General features: G+C 40.5%; 1 protein-coding gene across 4 annotated transcripts in view; it reads right to left on the bottom strand.

Annotated features, from left to right (window-relative positions):
* The window catches only part of NSD2 (nuclear receptor binding SET domain protein 2), a 106,371-nt gene that overhangs the window by 45,153 nt on the left and 37,331 nt on the right, over positions 1-23,887 (bottom strand). For 3 of the 4 annotated variants that reach the window (XM_084517772.1, XM_084517769.1, XM_084517770.1), the window contains 2 exons: positions 20,725-21,349; positions 2,948-3,113 (listed from right to left, as the gene is read on the bottom strand). In XM_084517772.1, the coding sequence (XP_084373898.1) occupies positions 2,948-3,113; positions 20,725-21,321 (763 nt within the window). In that variant the 5' untranslated portion in view covers positions 21,322-21,349. The remainder of the gene's footprint in view (positions 1-2,947; positions 3,114-20,724; positions 21,350-23,887) is intronic. The other variant, XM_084517771.1, reaches the window with a different exon arrangement.

Here is a 23,887-nt window from a genome sequence, read left to right as displayed (position 1 = left end):
CATCAGGCTGTCAGCCAGTCACTAGTGGGGTTTCTCAGGACTCCATTTTACTGACAGTTCTCTTTAATGTTTTCAAAAATGACTCGGGTGCAGGACTCGAAGGTATATTACGTTTGTGGATGACACTAAACTAGGAAGAGCTGTTGATTCCCTCAAGGGCGGAGAGACCTTGCAGAGAGATCTGGACGAATTAGAGGGCTGGGCAATCACCAACTGCATGAAGATTAACAAGAGCCAGATTCTGCATCTGGGATGGGGCAGCCCTGGCTGTACGTACAGAGTGGGGTGTGAGAGGCTGAAAGGGAACTGGTGGTTCTGGTTGACAGCAAGCTGAACATGAGTCAAAGGTGGAGGTTCTTGGTGGAGGTTTATACCTATGTACTTCCTGAAGGTCAGAGCAAGCCCCAAATCAACTCCAGAGTAAATACCTGAAATGCTCCTCATATATATATATTATTTCAAAGAGATGGAATTTATTTTAAAGTGTGTAAGCTCCTCTTTCTGTTAGCACTCCACAGGTTCCACTCGCAGGTATGACATTGTTTGTTTGTTACCTAAATTTGTTTTTATAATTTCCTTTAAAAAGCCACCATGCTTGATAATGAAGCATGAATCTTGCTCCTTTCAAGGAGCAGAATAATTTAGTTAGGAAATAAAACAGCTCTATTTCTCTCAAAATCCAGCTCTTCTATGTCACAGTAGACTAAATAGTCAAAGACTACAACAACAGGGACTGCCTGATCAACTCTGAAAGACTGCTACACGAAATATTTGCCCAAGAAGTCTATAACAGCCATTTTAGCAATTTCACGGATTTTGAAAGGGATTTCAAGAAACCATTTAGTTTACTATCAACATTGAGTCTATCTATAATCCTAGAAATCCTCCTTCAATTTGTTCTTAAAAACCTACTGTGAATGAGATCACACAATCTCTCCAGGCAACTCATTCCAGCATGTCACTATCTTTTTCACTTCCAAGTCGTTCTTACTATGCAGCGTAAATATTCATGGTTACAAAACTGTCTTGTTCTCAGAGTAAGAAGAATTTATGTTTTTTCTTCCTTGCACGTAACTTGTGTTATTTAAGGCCAGTTAATGTGCTTCTTCTTTAGCTCCTCCTTGTCAGCATAAAGAGCCCCAGTTCCTTCTGTTTATCCTCTGTTCTTTATACATAAGTGTAACTTTGGTCTTCCTGCAGGGAAAACTACATGGCGTTATTATGACTTTCAGATTCTTTTCTTCAGAAATGCAGCTTTCCACTCGTTTCCTAGCATGACTTTTTACCACTGAAAAAAAATATTTATTCCTACTGAATTGCATTTTTTTTCAGACCACACCCTCAAAGTGTCAAGATCACTATTATTTCTAGTCCTACATGTTTCTAGTCCCTCCATGTTGGTGGAGAGATTTGGTTCCATCAAATTAGCGAGGGATGATTTGAAAAGGTGCCTAGAAAGCTGGCTGGGCCACTGGCCTCACAACTGCTGCAATCAGAGATACAAAGTCCAAACAGTGGTCTGTTACTTGCACTTTACTAGGACAGATCCTGTTTAACATCCTACCAAATGACCTGGACCAGAGCAGAGGGCTCCTGGGGAATAATTCCAGTCAGCACCCTACAGCCATGAGGAAAAACTTAACATGCTTGAGAAACAGGCTGACAGGAACCTCATTAAGTTCAACAAAAGCAAACACAGAGTCCTGCACTCAAGACAGGATAAGCTGACACCGCAGTACACAATGGATGCTGTCTGACTAGAAAGCAGCTATGCCAAAAAGATGTGGGGTCCCCGTGGACATCAAACTGAACATGAACCAACTTAACCTTGCATAACCTTGTAGCGAAGAAGGCCACATACTTGTAGAATATACAAATGGCAAGAATATAGCCAGCAGGTCAGATAAACCAAAGAGGCTTATTCCTCTCTATTCAGCACCTATGAGATCACATCTGGAATACCGTATCTAGTTTTGGGTTCCCCAGTGCAGCGAAGACACTGACATATTACAGGCAGTCCAGTGGAGGGCTAACAAGGTGATTAGGGAGCTGGAGCACAGTATGTACACTAAGATGTTCAAGGAGCTTTTTAAGTCTCAGGAAACCAAAACCAACTAAACCAGAGCAAACAACCCACTGAACTTTAGAGAGATCTTACTGCTGTCTTCAGCTGCTTAATGAAGAAGGATACAAAGAAGACTGAGCCAGACTCTCCCTGGATTCACACAGTGCTAATACAAAAGGCTGTGCAATCCCCATCCTTGAAGACATTAAATATTTCACGGGACAAGTCCTTGTGCAACCTCGTTTAGCTTGGAGAACTTGTGACTTGTGACAACCTACATTACTTTATCATTCTACAGGCAGCACAGATAAACTTTGAAAGTTTCAGAACAGAGTAAGAAACTGCAAATGAGATGAAGAAATTGGTACAATTTCTACTTAAGAATTACATAAACACTCAGTAGTGCCAGCATTAAAATCAGCTAATGTCTGTAGATAACTATTGATTCTATGAATCATAGAAAATGAAGCTGGCTGAATTAGGAATTGCTTTTAGTAAAGCATCATCACCAGGAGCATTTAATTCCTATTAGCTTTCAATAAAATTTTTAGCCCGTGTCACTTCTCCAAACATCACCATAAAACCAAGGGGAAGTATGTACCAGCAAATAATTTTTTAATAAAACTTCAACCAATTTCACAGATCACAATTTTGATATCCTTCAGAGAATGTTCAGAGTTACAAAATAACACAGTGAAAAAACCTCAAGCCATCATATGCTCAAGAACAGTGCTTGCATCATTTTAACATTCTTCCTGACAGCAACAAACCGGTTCAGTTACTGATACAATGGAACAGAAAGAATGAAGAACAGAACTTTTCCAAAATAATGTTTATATAATCATGAAAGGAATCTGGATGTTTGTAGGATCGCTGACATACCTTTTAGTTTAGTGTAGGCATGGAGAACAGGATCAGCAGAAACCATACATGGCCACCATGGGAAACCGGACACTTTTGACCACACTAGATCTCCTATGTTATACTTCAACAGATGGACTTTGTCTTCTTTGATGGTACTCTGAGTCAAATCTTTCTTAGCAGGAGCCTTAAAAAATGAAAAAAAAAAAGAAGAAAAAAATTATCACCATGTTTCTCCTTCGGATATGCACTTGGATTACCAAACATCACACAAAAAATAAACAACAAACTACAGTTTGTATTCTGTTTAAATATCCTAGTTAAATGTACAAACATATACAGTGGCAAATGGAAAGAGGAAAGAGAAATATGATGCTAGAAAAGGGTTATAGTGTTTTCTAGCAAACAATAATTATATTTCTTGTGTAATAAAGACTAAGTCCCAATTCTTGTTCTCTCACAGCATAAAATTCCCAGTTCCACTTCTGTTCTTTTCAGCTTGAAATATTGGCAAATAAGCTGTAGTTTGCCTTTATCTTTTTGAATAACTGCTGAGAGATCATCAGGAAGGCTAACTCTAATTTCAACCACATTAAACGGAGCACCGACTGATGGAAAACCCAACCTCCCTTTGTATGGAACATTATCAGTTAAGTGCTATACAAACAAAAATTCTGTTTGAGGTTAGAATCTAGAATAGACTGAAATACCATCTTTATGTCTGAAGAGTAACTACATACATAACTAGTCAACAAAACAAAATTCTGCACCTTTTAGCTCTATTTCGACATAGTAAGGAAAGCATGACAAGAATCCTTCCCCACGTCCTTTTGCAAGTTTTTTGTTTGTTTTTTTCTATTCCAGTTCTAGCAGTAGAAGTGTGTGTGTCCAGCTGGTCCTCTAAAGCTATTCTTGCTGTTGGAAAACTATTACACAACTATTTCCCGTTCAATGGATAGATTTAAATTCTACAAGGGAGTTTTACGCTCTCCTGTAATAGGCACACGTTTTTATAGCATCATAATGAAATTCAGCAACGCAGACATTTGTTCAAAAGCTAGAACTATTTCACATTCGATGAAGCTAGTTACAGTCTGTCTTTTTGCCTTCATCTGTTCTATTTGATGTAAATAACGGATGCCCTTATCTTTTCAGACGTGAAGACTGGATGTACAGAAGCACAGAACATGTCTCATTGCAGCTACCTAGGCATATTTTTATTTGCTTTTATCTTTTTCCAATACTATATGTATGCACAACAAATTATATCATTCATCTTTTCTAGTACCAGCTCAAGAGCTTCAGGCTTTCAGTGGATTTAATGCTAGAGAAGGAACGAAAATTTGTTTTAATTAATGGAAGTGGCAAGAAGAAAGAAGGTATACTGCTAAAAGGCTGGAAATCAACAATATGGAAATGTCAGGTTACCTTGTATGTAGATTTTTAAATCCAGAAAATGCTACTATGATTAACCGCACATTATTTTCCAAGCTCAAACAACAATCTTTGACACACTCTAACAGCACAGAGATTTTTTAATATTCAGACCCAGAGGTATGTCCAGTTAGAAAGACTAAAGCTTACTGTACTGAGCAACTCCTTTCCTCAAAGCTTTTGCTTTTAAAGCTGCTCCTTGTAAACACACATGATGCTATGTCATCTGATTGCTAGGGACAGTTACTCATCTAGTGATTCAGCTTTTCTGATGAATTCAGGCTTGGTTCATGTGCCTCCAGCAAGAGCCATGTTCCCATGTCTCAAGGTTTGGCCCTCTAAGGAATCTGCAAGACCATCAGAAAACCCCTCCCGCTGAGTTTGCCTCAAGTCCAGCAGTCTCAAAAGACCTACAAGATTCCAAGCAGATGTGAAAAATCAAACGCTCCTTCTAGCAGTGAAACATGACATGAAAAGTTAAGCTTAAAGGCTACAAATTAAGAAATACGTACGCTGAGAACAGATCCGGAAAAACGTTAATCCTAACACACACAAACCGACTTCGGCATTGAAACAAAATAGATGGGATGCAAATATTTTTCAATGAGCTAAATTTTCAGAAATGTGAAAGTTATTCAGGATGCTACGTCTCATTTTTAATTTATGAGTCCCAGTATTCTTCAGAAAGTGCAACTAGGCTGAAAAGATTTACGACTACAATCTGAGAGGGAGCTGGCTGGAATAATGAAAAGGCTCTAGCAGTGCTTCTTACTGCAGCGGAATCTGAAAGGGACGTACAGGGGTGAATATTGCATTTCAACACATCTACGAGCACCTCACAAATCTGAAGAGCTCTGTTACCGGAATGGATCATGATAAAAACTTGAAAATGACAGCCCCCTGATAAAATCTGCAAATCGATGTAACATTTTCTGTATTTATGCTTTCTTTTATTAATAACGTGCACATGCTTTCAAAGATGGCAAGTACAGCCCAGAATTCTATATACATAATTTTTTGAAGACCTCTCATATGAGGCTATTTCTAAACAAGTTTTCCACCCAGTCTCCTGATGGCACGTATCCTATCGTATGATGAGAGCTGGAGCTTCTTTCATGAGATATCTGCACTCACTGTTATTTTTAAGAATGGGAAATCACCGTTGAAGTTACAAACTGGTAGAGAAAAAGTAATTGGACTTCCAGGTGTTTTTACTTCAGAAGAAAACTGGAATTGCTGTTTAGGTGAATTTTGATTTAATAACTGAGATACCCAGATCAACTCTTTCTGTGATGACACTTAAACACTTAAGGAAGCAAATTAAAATGCAAGACTCCTGGCTTAGAGCACAACTGTAAAATGAGGAAAAGAAGCTCAAGCAAGTCATACTATTTTAAAGTAATTTCTTCTCCTCAATTTTTGCCTCTAACAATACCATTTTTTTTTTAATTTCTTGATAGTGTTCTAATTTCCTATGAGATACCCTACCCACAAATGCCAACAAAAAAACGTCTGTATGGCTTTCCCTGCTGCAGAGGAGCATAGATCAGTCTTTACTTACTGTAATTGCTAAAATAAGTCTGGCTTGCCCTGTGTTACACCCCATTCTGCTACCTTCTCCTGTAGTTTTGACAGAAGTAAACACACGCATTTAGTTGCAGAATTTCCCCTACTTCTCCTTCATTAGTTATTATTAAGCTCTGCAGCCTTTCAGATAGCTACCTCCTCATCCACCTTCGCCCCAGACTTCAAACCAGCCACGCTGAACAGGAAGGAGGAAACAGCAGGGTGATGGTTGGACCAGATGATCTTAAAGGTCTCCTCCAACCTTAATAATTATATGATTCTATGAGGAAACAGCTAGGGAGCTTCTTTCTTTTCTACTTTGGGCAAGAATTTCAGTCTGAGTGGCTTTTTTCTTTCTTTTTTTCTTTTTCAAACACTAGACTGCAGAGAAGTTAACCAGACAGGATGGCTGAAGCCTGGGTGATGATTTCAGACCACATGGACCAGTCCCAGTGCCGTATACACAGACCATTTGACAGACTCCGTGCTCCTCAGTATTGCAGACGTTGGTTTCAACAGAAATCCCTGGCTCTCTGGATTAGTAACCTAATGAAAGACTTGATCTGAGCGACAGCTAGACAGAACTTAAGTTTATGTTGTCTGGGGGGACTGTGGGGTGTGGGATGGAGAGATTTAATTACCATAACTGAGTTTTTCTGCAAGAAATTATGCCTTGAATAGTACCAGCATCCTTAAAAATTCATCTGGGACAGCAACGCAATAGGCTGAGAGAGACCAAAAAAGAAAGGAATATTTAACATGCTTTGCCTCTTCCCTTAACATTTCCAAGATTTGTTTGTCATTTCTCTCAGCACTTTCTCAAGCGATGAGTGACAGGCAGATTGACAGGACTTTCTGATGATGCTGTCAGCATTCAACCAGCCCAAAGAAGTGTAAAGTGATGGTTTGGTCACAGAAAACATTTGTATTTAATTAACTTTGCCTACAGCTCATCAAAAGAATTCATCCAGTTTTCACTTAATTCTGGTCTGACTAATATGAGGAGACGAACATACTGTGTGTGATGGGTACTTTCAAAGCTTAAAATCATTTTTGAACAACTCCAGAGAGTAATGCATTTAAGAAGAGCACTTACTGAATACAGAGCTTTACAGTTGCTTGTAGACTATGTTACGAAAACACTGTGATCAGTTTGAAGTTGGCAAAGGACAAATGTAGTCCTTTCTTGAACCCACTTTGAAGGCATACTCGGTGATGCCAGACTGAGATAAATTATCTGCTTTAAAATGATCAGTGGTGAAGAGTAGAGGTACTAACATAATAATTATCTATTTTGTGTACTCGTGCATGCACGTGCAAAGAATTATAACCCCTCAAACTTACTGCAAATTACATGAAGCATCAAAAAATAGTATTTCACTACACAAACTTAGAAAGCTACAGAAATCATGAAAAACTTCATCTAATTGTAAATTATCAAAAGGGGACTAGACAAAAAACACTGCTGAAAACTGGTGGAGAATTTAATATTGGATAAGAAAAAAAAAAGAGAACAATTCAGACAGATGAAGAAAAAAAATGTTCTCTTCTATATCATAACGGGAAAGCACAAACTGAACAACTTGCAGATATCTTCCCTTCTGCCTTCATTTTCAATTCGGTTTGTATCAAAGTAATATCAGTTTGTAATTCTGTATCAAAGAATTTCTCCTAGCCTGCACTACAATCCGCTATGCTACAAATATGCAGACTGCTGAAGGTCAGCCTGCACTCCAGAATAAAAATTGACTAGCATTACAAAGAAACTAGAACAAAACAATCAAGGTTCTGGAATGGAACATATGCAGTTAAAATGTACTTTGAATCAAAATAAAAACATACAAACATAGACAGTCAATCCTTCAATATGAAAAAGACAACATTGCTTGCTGACCAAGACCACGTGTTTCCCTGGTGTTGCTATCTACTTGTGCTGTGTTTCATCTACTAATACTCCCATTTCTCTCATGGACTTGTGTAATAAAAATAGAAGTAAAAATGTTTTGTCTTCTCTTGCCTCTCTATCAGGAAAGATGGTGAACTAAGGAAGTGGCTGTAGGACAAACTCCATTCCTTTGAGACGTTCAGGAGAGCTGGGAGCTTGTCTGGAGAGCAGGAACAGAGCAGAAGAGACTCTTTCTGTAAGGTTGCTCTGTCACTTAACTTCACCAATGACTAAGTGCATTATAAGCAAACAAAAGACAAAGAATTTATATTAAAGGACAAAGATTCCAAACTTCTTTTCCTTGGGAAACAACCATCACAATTACACTGTTAGTAAAACTGCTATTGCTTCCTGAAAAAATTAAGAATGTAATTTGACAAAAGACAAACTACTGATCAGTCTTCAGGCAAAAGAACAGAGGGATGCTCCTCTCCTAATGCATTTTTTCCTCTCATTTGGGACAGAGGAATGGCTTCTTCTCGTACTGTGACTGAGGGCAAAAATCTTACGGAATCAAATCACCTCAAAACCCAAACTTATACTTGACTAAAATCAGTGCAAATCCCTCAATCGACACCTCTCCAAACGGTCTATTGCTCTGAACACGTTCAACACCCTCACAAAATATGCATTGTGTTGTGTAGTAAGGTAAAGACTGAGGGGAAGAGGACAACAAAAGCTCAGATCAGAACAAGAAGATGGACAAGTTATACTGGGGGTTGTTTTGTTAGCTTTTCAAATTACTAATTGTTTTATAGTAACCCAGAGATTTAACTAAACCCTGCCATGTTCAGTTTCTAGAACAATTATCTTCAAATTATCCTTTCTTCTGTTACTAAGCACCTGGAAAAGGGGGATCAAAATCATGACACTGTGAAGGATTACTTCTGAAGAAGACACTATATTTGATTCTTTCTGGCACAACCAGGACTTATTTATCTTTATTCCATGTGCTCAGTTGGTGAAGCTATCAAGTAAGAAGACAAAAAAGGATGAAAGAAATCACTGCTCTATCTGCAGATCCCCTAAAACTTTTCTGTGATGGTTGAGGCTCTTCAAAATCAAATACCATTTTAGTGGTGGTAGGTTTGTTTCCTCCATTTCTTTCCACAAACTCATCTAAAGCAGCTGATGGACAGCACGTTGCCTTTCACCACACAGGACACACCCTCCAGGATGGTAAGAAAGTGGAAGACAATAAAAAATCCACTTCAGTTTAGTCATGAATTTGTAATGTAGATCATAGATTTTAAAATACGATAAAAACTCAAATTTGTATTTCAAATCCATCACTAAACTTCTGGTTACATTTCAATTTTTTTTTTTTCTGGCTTCGGTTCCCTCATTATCAAGTCTCAAGCAGATGAGATGTTTTTTAGATGCTTTTACATTTAAAAACCAATCTGTCTATCCAAATCAGCAATCTCCCTTGACACAAACACAACATGAGCAAGTATTTTAGAAATACTCTTAACACAGTATCTTACTAACTAGGATACAACCTTTTTTTTTTTGCAGCGAAGAGTTGAAGAGAAACAGATCCAATCATTCACAGATAGATGCAGTGAGACGCAAGTTCTGGAACATTTCCCAATCCTCAATCGTTCTGCAAACGTGGAGAGCAGTTTCGTGCAGCAGCTCTGCTGAATTTCTGCATTTACATTTAGATGACCTCTTAAATCATAAGTCACTGGTTTCCCATTGCAAGGTTCCATGTTTCAGAAATCAGTATTTAAATTAGATGAGAGATTAAATTCAGAGAGTATTACAAAAAGACTTCTGCCTACATCCAACTTCTCTGGCCTTTCCCCATGCTCAGAAGTTGAAATGTTGTATCTCAGAATATGACACAGCATAGACAGAAGATGCTATACAAGTCTGGAAAAGCAGGACTGCAGAGCTGGGAGGAAGTTTAGCACAGGAACCAGTTATTTCTGCAGAATTTCCGTAAAGATGTCACGTAGGACAGCAGAAGGAAAGCTGAATCATCTCAGCATACCTAGAGGTTTTCAGAAAGCCACATCCATATGTGTTGTGTTATCTGCATGTACAACGGTTTCACACATGGTTCAGATTAGAATCTGAACCAGAGCTTATCCTTAGCACCCTCATACACCCTTGTAGCGTTCAGTAGGTAAGAGTTCTCCCACAGCACTTTCTGAGTAGATATCCTCCTCTTGGTAGCTCACAAACATCCAAGGGAGCACAGGTAGATGTCCTGAATCCTCCTAATCTTGGTAGAAAAAAACAAGCCCAGGTAATCCTGACAGTTGCCAACTACATTTCCAGAACGTTGTTTTCTGGTGTTTCTTAATCTCTACAATTTTTTTTTGCAACACGAGCACGTCTGAAGTCTAGGCTTAAATAAAATAAATGCTGATTTGGCATAGAGGGCCTCTGTTAGTTAACTTATAATTTGATATAGTCTAAATACCACTTTCCTTTTTGAGTAGATCTTTGAATTGAATCCTCATACATAAAAGCAGGCACAAGAGGTTTCCAGTCAAGCAATTTCCTTTATGCTGTTACATGTAACAAGTAGGCCCTCCTCTTCTAGAGATGAAATGCAAAAAAGAGTACCAATTACCTTGATTTGGCAATGCTGAAGCATATTCCTGAAACATGCTTTATTTTCAGCGTAAAAGATGTGCAGAACACCTGGGAAACCCCAACGAGGAATACCCCAATCCCATATGAATAAGGTTGGTCATCACAGTAAAACATCATCAAGCACATGCCCAAAGTGCTACAAGATTTAACATTGAAAATTATTTTAGTTCTTTGCAAGCATCCTCAACATCCATTTGAGTTTACATTTACTTACAAATATAAATGCATATCTCAAGTTTTTCTATCACTGGGTACTTTGAGGCCACAGATTCACTTCCCTTCTTCACTCCAGCACAGCAGGGCTTGCTGAACAACCGTCTGGGCAAAATCCAGTTTTCCCTCTCATACCGGGCTTCTAAACTGAAGCATTTTACAAACTCCCTCTTTGTCAGAGAAGAATTCATTCCTTACTATTGACAAGTTACATTTTTAGCTGCTGTCCATTTTATGATGCCCAAGGAAACAATTCTGTTAAGTTTTCCCTAAAAGCAGTTACATAAACGTTAGCCTGGCTGGGCCTATTTATTTACAATAGGATAACTGAACAATAGCAATGGGCAAACCGACAATTAGTGTCTGTGAACAAAAGACTTTGGAGGTCCTGAGGTTCACGTGCCCTACATGAAATCTACTCCAGAACAAGGAAACTCGTAAAGGAGGCTGACACCAGTGTTACACGACAGATAAAAATATTTTGCTTTGGTTACTTTGTGTAAAAGTTACTACAAAGCATCTTTCTTTCTTGACAAAAGGGGGCTGTGAGGGCCAGAAATGACATCTGGTACGGATCACTGAAGTTTCCCAAAAATCTCTCTGTAAATCTGTCCAAGTAGCACAGCCCTGAAGTGAAGATCTGACTCTCAGCTCAATGCAAAACTTAGACATGCATTATTCTGCTTAAGCAGAAAACTGAGCAGAAAGTTTTCTTTCAACAAAAAGGCTTCACTGTAGCCTGGACCAAAGCAACAAGATAACCAAACTCCTCACTGCTCCAGCCAGTAACAGCCAACACACGTGTGGAGATGAGATGACAGCGTTCGTTTCAATCATGACACCACCAGAGCAATGACTGGAAATAAGGAAATTACCAGGAAAAAGAAAAAAGAAACAAGCAAGAAATGTCATTAACTTCCCAACTACATGTATGTTATGGCACACCATCGGTCCCTGAGGTGGAACAGGAAGAACTTATTGACCACTTTGCCTGCTCTACCCTTTCCACACCAGTGTCCAAAGACCTAAATAAAACAAAAACAAGTCCTGGAACGCACAAATCAATCATGAGTACAAAATAACATGACAACTGGCAAACCTTCTCTGAATCAGTTAGATTCCTTTACATCTGCTCTTGAGGAAAAGGGACGGATAGGCCATGCATGTGATGGAATGCCCAGCAATAAAAGCTGGGGAAGGGAAAAGAGAACTGGGGCTCGTTATGAAAACCTCCGTCCTCCTGACCAGCTGCATTGCGTGTCAAGGTGTGCTTCCAAAGATGTGGCTGAACATCGCTCACTGATGGGAAGCAGGGAGGAACTGCTTTCTTCTGAGTAAGGGGGTGAGGAAGGGTTGTGGTGGGGTTCAGCTGTCCAGCTGGGTGAAACCACCACAGTCCCTTTTGGTGCCCGATGTGGAGATTGAAGGGTTGAGATAACAACAGATTCGACCAGAGCATTTTAGAGGGACCTTACAATTCTCAAATTTGTTTAACAGTTGCTGGTTGCAGTGTTGGCTGCTTTGCTCTTAATATTGTTCTGTGTGATCCTGTTTTATGTGATCCATGCCATGTTCTCTCTCAGATCTGAGAGCTCATTAAAGGCTGTGCTTGTTGTTTGTGTGTTGTTTTTTTTTTTTTTTTTCAGCTCGCTGTGCTGTAAAGCACTGGCCTGGAGCCTAATCTGGGATTTGGGCCCTGCATTGCTCTCATCTCCGTACTTCAGGAACCATCTCTTGGAGAACATTAACAACTACAGTCTCGTTTTTTCTCCCCTGGAAGTCAGCTGCTGGAGGTTGGAGGAGGTACCTCTTCCTCCTTTCCCCCTGGGCTACTTGCAGTAGCTTTTGGGTATCTTGAACGTCCTCGGTAGGTGAACTGCAAGGAAATACAGAGCCAAAAGGGGGTCTCCTAGAAAAGTTACTGCTCTAGTCAATGCTGGGCAGTCCTCCAGAAAGAACAGAAGGGCTGGTACGCCTGACCCTAATGAAAGGCCTTCTGCTTCATATTTTCGAGAGTGGGACCCTGCCTCCAGCCAGCTGGAGGAAAGGGACAACTGGACTTACTGGACTGTGTGGATCTGATGGCCTGGCACATCAAACCCGTAGGAGCACAATGCTCTGGTGGACACCGGTGTGCAGTGTACCCTAATACCATCAGGCCACCAAGGGGTAGAACCTGTCCAAAAGGGTACTGGTGGGCTTTTGGCACAGCTGCCTTCAAGACAGAGAAGATTACGCAGCGGGCTACCCTGCCTGGCCTCTCAGAAAACCCTTCTGTTGTGGGGCTGCTGAGGGTCGAAGACCAGCAGGGGCCAATCGCTGCTGCAACAGTGCACTGGTAATGCAAACTCTTCTGAAAACTGGTTTTGGTATAAAGCAAAGGCAATAAAATGGCAGGATGGACATCACCATATCCCTAAGGATGTGCTCATTAAGGTAACAGCTACGTCCCCACTAACTACCAAGAAAGAAACACAAGTTTTCCTAGGATGTTCAAAGGGAGAATCCCCTCTACACACCATGGAACCTACGCTGCATGGAGTAAGGGGGTAACGTTAATTACAAAACAGGCTCAAATGGGGAAGCCAACCACCCAGGAATCCTAGAAGAGTTCATGGACTGGCTGGAAGGCAGAGATTTTGGAGTATCATCTGAGGAGGTAACCCGTGCCCATGAGGCACCACCATATGATGAATTATCAGAAGAAAAAAAGCATTATGATTTTTTCATTGGGCTGCTGCACTGAAGCGAGACATCGCTACCCGAGTGGAAAACATTGATATAAAAGTACTGCATGTAGGCACTCATGCCCAAGAAACACACTGCTGAAGAACATCAGGATCAAGAGCAGGTACACCGGGCTACAAAAACTGAAGTGGCTCAGGTAGATGTGGTCTGGGAACATAAGGGTGAGGTGTTTGTAGCTTGATGGGCCATGAAGTATCGGGACATCTGGGGAGAGATGCCACATACAGGTGGACTCGTGATCGAGGGATGAACCTGACCACTGAGGCCATCACAGGAGGTCTCCCATGAGTGTGAAACCTGTGCTGTGATCAAGTGAGCCATGAGGGCAAAGCCTGGAATAGGGAGCCAGGATTTTGATAGGGTGAGCTCTGGCAAATCAACTCCATTGGACTGTTACCACAAACCACCAGGGCGAGCACCACGCACTCACTGTGGTGAAAGCAACTACTGGGTGGCTGGAAACATACCTGATAAACCACACCATTGCCTGAAACACCAGCTTGGGCCCAGAAAGGCAATTTCTGGCATCACGGTACCCCAGAGAGAGCAGAATCAGACAATGGGAGTCACTTCCCAAGTAACCTCATAACCTGGATCAAGAAGGCCAGCACGGACTGGGTGCATCACGTCCCCTGTCACCTGCAAGCCTCTGGAAAGGTTGAGAGATCAATGGACTGAAAGACTACACTAGGGGCATTGGGTGCTGGGGCATGGAAATACAGGGATGCAAAGTAAGCAGAAGCCACATGGCTAGTTAACACCAGAGGATCTGATAACCATCCTGGTCCTGCTGAAACAACTCCCTGCACACCGCAGGAGGAGCTAAAGTCCCCGTAGTGCACACAGGGAAGGGGCTGGGGAAGGCAGCGTGGGTTGTTCCTGCCTTGGGAAACAGCAAACCCACTCATGCCCAAGGGACCTGGGTGCTCTTGGTGGGTGATGCAAAAGGACGGGGATATCACGCGTGTGGCTCAAGGAGATTCAATCCTGGGAGAAACTAATCTTGGTCTGGGTTACTTGCTGTAGGAAGACACTGCAGAACCAACGACAGGTCAGCTTCACAAGCAGCTGGGTGAGTGCAGCAATGACTCGAGCTAAGCTGGTGCTGGCAGCCAGCAAGCTGCTTCTCCTGTCCTGAGGCCTAAATCACTGCTGGCTCTTATGGACATATTGGGAGATGCCCACAGGACAGGAAGACAATCTCTGTGTATGTGCTAAAGGACAGGGAACAGTCCTGAAGAGTATATATACAGCTGTATGCTGGATGTAACAACAATCAGATGATATAAGTGTAACGAACTACGTAGAACCTGAACATGACACCAGTGACAGGGAGTAAGGGGCAGAGGTTGCAGCTGGAAAAGTTCCACGTTTCAGAAATCAGCCTTTAAATTAGATGATGCTTGCTCCTGAACAGCTGATACGCATATTGGGGCCCTGCTTCCCACGATGTGGCCAAACATTGCTCACTGATGGGAAGAAGGGAGCAACCGTTTTCTCTCTCTCTTTGCTTCCCCCTGGCCTTTGCTTGTTTTTTTTTTTCCTCTCTTCATTTTCCCCTTAATGAAATTATCCTTATCTTAACCCAGGAACCTTCTTCTTTTCATCATACCCCTCCCCTTGCTGGTTGTGTTGGAGTTCAGCTGTCCAGCAGGATGAAACCAGCACAAGAAGTAGCCATGTATTTTACTGAAAAAAAAATCACCTGAGGGCCCTGCTTCACAGCTAACCCCTACACGAGCAGCCCAGGCTCAGAAGCAGCATATTCCCATTGCTCAGGGTCACTGTCACTGGATGCTGAATGCAAAGCTCTAGGAATCAGACCCATCTTGATCAAGCTGGCTCTGTAAAAACTTTAGAAAACTCACACCTGTGTTTTACTACCCTCTGTAAGAGATGGGTGGGAGAGGAATGTATAGATCTGATCTGGGGTCCAGGAATCACAAATTTATTAGAGTATTTCTGGATACATGAAGATCTGAGTTAAGGATTTTCAGGTACTTCTGTGACAAATCTTCTTTCTGCCACCATGTTTTCAAGACATATTGTACAGAAAACAGGCACAGAAACAGTCAAGAATCAACCAAATTTTTGTTGTTGTTTTTTTTTTGTTTGTTTGTTTGTTTTTTTACAATTAAATATAACATTATAGATAATGTAACAGAAAATACACAGAGGCATTGTCATGCCACTGTATACATCCACAAGATATCTTATCTTGAATGCCTTGTACTGTTCTGGCCCTTCATTCTCAAAAAAGGAGACAGTGGAACCCAAAGGGCATCAAAGTTCTGAAGAAGGATGATAAGAAGTAACATTCTGGATTAGCTTCTCTATGTAGAAAAATGGACTGGGACTCTCCAAGCTGAAGGAAAAAAATGACCACGTTTGTGAGAAATCTATAAAGCTATTAGTAAGAGAGATGTTTGTTCACAATCCCTTCTTCTAGTATTATGAGAAATATCATCAAGAGAAATAGGTGGCAAGCAAAAAAGGAAAAAGAACGGGTCCTTAACATCATATGTATCTTGCTCCATTACAGGATGTCACGCATGCAAAAAGTTCATACTGGCTCAAAAAGCAGCTGAGCTTTTCTTCCACGAATTCAGCCATCCACAGCTATTAACTTCAAAGTCATCACCACAAGCTCTAGAAACCTCTGAGTCACAAGCTGCTGGAGGCTGTATGTCCTAAGAAAGCACTGCTCCGTGCTTTGCCATCCCTATGCCTTTCTCTTGTGCAGCTTCTGCTGACCCTCACCCGCCTGAGCAGAGGTGCAGAATTAGATGGGCCTTGGATCTGACTTGTTACGGCTATTTGCATGCATCATTTCTGTCATCACACCAAAACACTTTGTATTTGACTTGGATTCGTTCACCAATGTGTTTATGAATAGAGGGGGTTTATGTGTTTATGAAAACATTCACGTTTTCCCACTCAAATATACAAAATATTTATTGAGACGACGGCTTTAAGCAAAAAACATACTTCTTTTGGACACTTACATACAAAAACAAGAAGCCTGGTAAAGAGAGCCTTGAAAAAAAGACTTCAGCTTTCTGCAATTAATTTTGTATCCACTCTGAGGCTCTCTGTAGCTTTTAATCTTTCCCAAAACAAGTATACTCTTGATGCTGTACGCTTTTGGTGCTACTTAGCTTTCAAGTAGTTCTTTAAAATACTTTTCCTGTGAGACATTAAGAATGAATGATTTGAAATACCAGAGCAACAATTACTGCTGCATGTTGCGAACTGCTTAGAACAAACAAATTTTCAAGGCATAGCTAAACATAATCCTTTACTAAGGGCTAAAGCATAACTGTAGCTCAGGAACTCTTCAAAAGAGGAGATAAGCAGTCATTTCTCTTGCTCCTGAAGGGATCACCACAAGAGATTTTAAGGTGACTCCCACTCCGCTGGGTTTCTAGTGACAGCAGCCAGGAAGCCAGTCTTATCACTTGCCTGAAGACAGGCTCTGATACCTCAACAACAGCCTATTAAGAAAAGTTATCAAGTCCAAGATACCACTTTACCCCGCAAGTGCAGATCCTGGCTCCTGGGGCACTTTAGCTGCATGTATCACAGCAAGTTATTTAGTCCTACACAACCAGGAATTCCTACTAACTGATGCTGAAAACCAATAAATTAAGTCTTCCGCCTGGAAAAGATCTATTTGACTTTTTTTTTTTTTTTTTTTTTTGGGGGGGGGGAGGGTGGGGGTAATTAAGACAGAACAGGTCACTTCTGATATGTCTGTTTTCTCCACTCCTCGCAGCTATAAACAAGCTAATCAGTGTTTGATGAGCACAGCTCTCCCGTCTAAACGGGGAACTTGTGGGTTTCTGCCTGGCTCTACTGAGTAGCTGCAAGTAGTGGGCAGAACATCAGCACCTTCAGCGGGCCGTACCTCTCAGTATCTAGCACAGAAACATGAAAAACAGCAGATACTCAATCTTCAGACTGCTTCTGTTCTACCCTTACTAGGCTTCTAAATCTTTGCCATTCACTAGGAGAGGTCCCATAAGGTTATGTAGCCATCAGATATATTGGAGTTGGCCAGAACAGTTTTTATCTGTGAAGATGAAATGGCAACAAACACATGACGTAGCCTACTGAAATTTCTCCAGTAACTTACAACTGTCCCTAAGCAGCTGCTGCAAAGTCATTACAGACTGGCGAGTAGGAAGCGCAACAAGCTGCCAAGTTTCTGGTACAATACTACAAGACAGAAAGCTAAGTGGAAGGTACAGCTTTTGGATCACGTACATCTTGCACAGCTGGAATCCCTAAGCTAGCAAGTACAGCAGCTCGTGGACCGTCCAGGTTTGTTACAGACACAGCATTGCTGCTTTTTGGAGCTACTGCACCCATGCTAGGAAGCCATGCCAGGAGGCTATGCCAAAAGGGCAAACTGCTACTTCTAGGCCCAGACTGTCTTCTGCAGAACAAGCTCAAATGTGTCTGCATCACACACTGAGCTCTTCTTAGGGCTAGAGAGCGCAGCCCTGCTTTGGGACCACCAGCACGAGAGCTGCAGATTTATGTACTCACTCTATTTCCTTTAAAACAAACTCCTCCGATGGAGAGGTACCGGAGGCGGAGGGAAGTGGGTGAAATGCATTGCAGGGAGGGATTTGCCATGATTTGTACAACTTCCTCTCCTTCAAACTGGGAAAGTGAAAGCAGCACAGCTGTTCCTCGGAGGCCTGGAAAAAGCTGTGGTGTCAATGGAAACCTAAATCACATCAGAGGTGGGGAGATCACATTTATTCCCAACTGCAGACCGGCTCGCAGATAAAGTTTTGGACAACCTTCCTTTATGTTAATGAAAAATGTCCAAACAAGAAAACCCAACAACAGAGCAGTGGAACATTTGTTAAACGATATGCTTCTCACCTCAGCAAGATAGCAATCTGGTACGTCCATCAAACAGAGATATAATTACCTTACACAAAAGGCAGTATTTGAACCGTGGCAATTTTTGCTGAATAGAAGAGTGAGAGCTCGGACAAGAAGAAACAGAGAAAGAAAAGCAGCCCAGAACCCAAACCAGACAATCAGGTTCTACATTAACTTGTAACCTACAGTAAACAGCTATCTAAGAACAAAATTAATCAGCTTTTATTCCAAGGACATTTTTCTAACTTCCGCTTTGCAGCCACAATCAACTACACAAAACCATGGTACAACGCACTAACATGAAGCCTTGGGATGCCAGCACTGAAATAACACAGAGCAGGGGCTTGAAACTAAAGAACGCTGATAACAGATATTACAGCTGTGATCACAGAGAACACCTGCATTTTGCTAGCCTAGATGTGAACAAATCAGAAAAATCTCCTCCCGCACATTCCTTAGCATGGATTTCCTTCCTTTATTTTAAACCTGCACAGTTGCAAACCCCCCCTGTAAGAGAAAGAAAAGCCCTGGACATTTTACAATTCAGGAGTTTTATCACAAAACAACGTCATGTGATCTTCAAATGTTTTTCCATTTGCCCTTTGTGCTTTAAAGTGCACCATGCAAGGAAAGAAAAAAACAAAAAACAAAAAACAAAACAAAACAAAAAAAAACACACACAAAAAAAAAAAAAACACCAAAAACAGAGGCTTGACCCTTCTGCTCCAAGTGCTCTGAAAAGAGCAGGGTTATAATATTGCAAAGCCTGAGATCAAGCAGGTGGTTGGGCTGTTTTGGCAGGCTGGTGGCCCACTGGTTTGGCACCACTCTCCAGCCATCAAGTCCTAAGTGCTGTGGGACACAGCATTCACACTTTTTTTCCTGACAATTCCTGGCCACAGAAGAACTGAGAGAACCCAGACCAATCTTAAATGAGGCACTCATCACAAAAAATTAAAGGCCAGCCTCAACTGGCAACCGATGTGAAAGGCATTAGAATAAACTACAGAGATGGGCATACTAAATATTGCCTTCTCTTTAATAAATAAAGCCAAACATATATGCTAGAATTGTTAATGCTAATAAATACACCACCTTTTCTTTCAATTTGCCCTTGCTCATTAACAATGAGCAAGAATTATTCCAACCACTGACCATCACTGACCATACCCATACTTTTTACCTCCGAGAAACAATTTGGAAAAATCTGAACCAATTAGTGTTAACACATTCTCTTTAATAAAATTAAAGAAAACAAACTCTTTCAAAAAATCCTGAAAATACTAATATTGATCACTCAAGGAATAATGTATTGAAATCATAAATAATGTTTTCAATACTTATAGTGTTCACACATATTTATAAACTCATTTATTAAGTGGTTTTAATGAAAACAAGGGCAAGCAAAAATCACTAATACAGCAGCAATGTGTGTGGTTCTTCTCTGCATGTGTAACCTTTAGAGAGAGTAAGAATCACCATTTCTCAGTAAACTTGAAGATAATGGAAATAAAACTAACATTCATTTTGCATTTAAAGTGTGTAAAAACTGGACCTTTTCACCAGCCGAAGCCTTCATCAACATTTGCCACCACTGTTATACAACACTACTGAGTATATTATGTTTATCAGCAAGAAATCCACAAAAATATCCCTGCTACGTAGGTTTCTTTCCCTGAGACAAAATTAGTTTAAGCTACCTTCCTTTAAATGGAGTCTAACAAGAAGAACTAAAGGAGGGAAAAGCTCTAGCAGCACTCTTATATCCAATGTGGTAATGTGGATTTTTTTTTTAAGTGAAATTTCCACTTCTGCTTATGTACAAAAAAGCAAACAAAAAAAACAAAAAAAGAACAGATTGCCTTGATCACAGAGGTTAATGACATGTAATAGAAGTATCTAGTCATTTCCACGCAGTACCCTTCACTAGGTTATAGCAAGCAAAGTCAGCTCTTTTCAGATCACAAGTAAGGGGTAAGGACTGCATCTGAACTGCCAAAACCACGTACAGGCTATGCCTAAATTTAGAAGCCTCCAAAAATCCCTTGCTCAGGTGCACGTCCTGGCTAGGTCTTGGCTGCATGGCTGGATGAAGCTTCTCTTTCACTCATCCCATGTGACTACATGCCCTGACCTGCACTGGAGACCTACTTGTGTGGAAACAGAATTAGGAGAGCCTCCTAATCTAGACAAAAAGCACGGACCAGAACTACAATGCATTTATCTTTAGTTGGGACAGAGTGAGAACATCATAAAAAGTGACCTGCTCAGGTGAAGCACCTATTGAAATACTTGAAATAGCAACTGACATATGAACAAACAAAGTATCAGTATGATTAACAAACAAATCTAACAAAATAAATAAAAATGTTTTAAAATGTACCTTCTTTTCAGGGGAGCTTGAAGTCTTTGACACTAACGCTGCTTCAACAAGACCCTGCTCAAGTAAGGAGTCATATTTTATGCTTCTTTTTCTGTTTCTCCTCTCCTTGTTTGCTGGCTTTTGTTCATTTTCCTCTGACTGCGACACATCTGCACCATTGTCTCCACAAATGGAAGATTCGAAAAGAGGCTTCCCGTTCATGTAGGTTTTAGTGATTTTCAGCTTGATTTCTGGAGAGCCATTCTTGATAGGAGTAGTGTTCGGTGGTGTTCCAACTCCTTTTATTTCTTGGGGTTCAAAACGTAGCTTGGCATCCTGGGCCCCAGACTCGCCGTTAAACACACGAGAAGTTAGATCTTTCAACTTGTCGGCTGGGATGAATGGAAGAGCATCGTGGCCATTATATTTTTGCATGACACCTTCCTGTAGAGTGGCAGAAAGTTGTGCTTTGCCCAAGTAGACCGAACACTCCCGATTAACTTCACAATTCTGAGTTTTCCCATTGGTATTTCCAAGGATCTCTGGTACCTGTTTCATCTTTATGTAGTTAATTTTTCGAGTTAACAGTTGAGAGCTTCTTTTGATGCTAAAGTCCATTCAGCCAGATGTTTCCAGTCTTACACTGCTGTAAGAATACAAAAAGACAAAATATCTGTAGTAATACAGAAATGAGAAAAGCTACCAAGTATTTAGATAGAGATGTCCCCAATGGCATAACATTCAGAATGAACTTTATTCAAAACTTTACTAAAAAAAAAAGTTGCTTACAAACTTCATAACCAAAATACTTTAGTATCTGTTAATGTGTTATGAAAGATTCCAAGAAAAATAGATTGATAAATCGTCATTTTATTAAAATAAAATGATAGAGAAAAATTAAGGCTTTCATTTTAATAACCTATTAACCTTCTATAGCATGGGTCCTACCTACACGAATTACTCAGAGGTATTGCACTGTTTAAAACAAGAGTTAGACACAAGTTAATAACATAATAACAATGTAAAACATCTAAGTTTTATTCTAAGAGGTTGTGCCAGAGTCAAACCCCACAGGCTGCTTTACTGTACAACTACACCATGGACAGCAGCATCACAAGCTTCTCCACCATGTCCTATGAACAGACCCCCCAGTTTTCCACCGAAGCACACCTCCTGAGGAATCCATACAGCTCAGTTTTCTACATAACTCTAAAGCAATGAAAACGAATAAAAGGTGAATATTTTGTATCATGAACACCAGTCCACTGGGAACCAGACCATCCTACAAGCCAGTGGACACACTGTGCCAAATATAAATTGTCAAAGCAACTGCTGGAGTTTTAAGTTTCTAATAAGTAACACCATCTAACAGCCATTTTTCATATAGATTTTTAAAAAAAATCCAACAAGCCAAATAAGCCCTAGACGTGTTTTCTGAGGGTTCTAAAATCTAGCCCTGCCCATTTCAGCTTTATACCATATCAGCAAACAAATATATCTGGCAGAAAGACTCCTTTGTGCTGGCTTTATCTCCTCAATCTGGCAACATGATCATTTTCTTTTTTAAAAGTCATAAACATAGACTCTTCATATTAGCAGGTTCACTATACACAACAGAGAAATACATTGCCATAAATGTTACAAAATCCCAGCATAATCATCATCACACCCAGGCTTCAGGTAACCCATTTCACATGTGATTAAGTCCATGAACTCCCATGACAAGCCAAAGATTCCTCAAGCCCAGTCTCATTTGCTTCCAAAAAGCAGTTAAAAACGTAGTGAATAACTGCTGAATTGCCAGTTACTATGGAAGAAATCTCTTCCAAACCTTATCGACTTGTTCATTACCATACACAGTTACAATTCTTATGACTTATTCCTCAGAACTCATGTATTTGATGCCTCTGTGTCTGGAGTAGCAGCTTACAAATACTTAAGAGGGAGTGTTGCACTAGCCTGGTAAAGCTTTGTGAGAGTGTTAAGCCTTAACTTAAAAATGAAAATGAAACCTTTTCATGCAAAAAAGGCACAACAACAACAACAAACTAAAAATCAAACTCCAGGACTCCTTAGCAAATGCTCCCATCCTCCCTAACATACCGCCTTAAGGTATGTACAAGATAAAAGGGTGCATCTCCATGCAAGCTCTACTGACTCACTTGAGAGAGGAAAACATGGGGACAAAGGAAGTTGCATTCTCCAGGGACAAAAGCAGCCTGAAAAGCTGGCATTAACAAAGTAGGAAGAGCCTACCAAGGGAGTCTGTGACAGAAAAGGTTCCAGTCTCTTTTTAGCCAGATGAAGTCCAAATTATCAATGAAATCTCTGATAATACAAGTGGAATTGGTCAACTGCATTAACCCTTTCAAAGAAGAATCAGAGGTAAATGGAAACTCAAAGCCACACCAGAGCAGAACAAAGAACTCAGTAAACCAAAAGAGAACGCACATAATTCCACAAGATCTTCTCATAAAACACGGGCAATTTTTAAAGACTTCAATTCACTTAGTAATACAACGTTTTAAACTGTGATTCAGCAGATTTAACTGAAATCACATTTATTTTAAGTAACCACTGATGGCAAATTCTATAAATTTCAACAGAAAGACAAACCCATTAAAGAACATGCGAGGCTTATGGTTACTGAGACAACATTAAAGTATTTTACAATTAAAATAAAATAAAAACAAAACTAAAACACCAAATTGTTGCAAAATCACAGATCCTTAATAGAGTAAACCAGAAAGCAAAGCAGAGATTCGATCTACGCATCCAAATTCCCCCTATCTAAAAAAAAAAAAAAAAAGCCTACAAATGAGCCGCTGCAAACTCAGTGCTCGCTTTTCTGTGGCTGCGTACGCCCTCCAGTGGCTACCTGAACTGGCCAGAGCACTAAACACTGCAGCTCCCCACTTCCACAGCTTCTTGCACCAGGACCAGCACCAAAAATGTCCTGTGCAACTACCTCCAGTTGATGAACTACGAGGTTAAAGTAAGTAAGTAAGTAAGTAAATAAATAAATAAATAATAAAAATAACCTGGCTCCATTAGCTGCTTACGAGGGTCTGGATTTCTGGATCAGGACATCTGCATTTTGTAACTGTTCTGTTTGTTTTCCACCTGTAATTCTACTACTATTTTTTTTCCACATGATTAATAACAACTTTTATTCTCACTGCTT

This window comes from Aythya ferina (assembly GCF_964211825.1).
Source record: "Aythya ferina genome assembly, chromosome: 4".
In the NCBI taxonomy this organism is placed as follows: Eukaryota; Metazoa; Chordata; class Aves; order Anseriformes; family Anatidae; genus Aythya; species Aythya ferina.
This window is presented reverse-complemented; position numbering and strand designations above follow the sequence as displayed.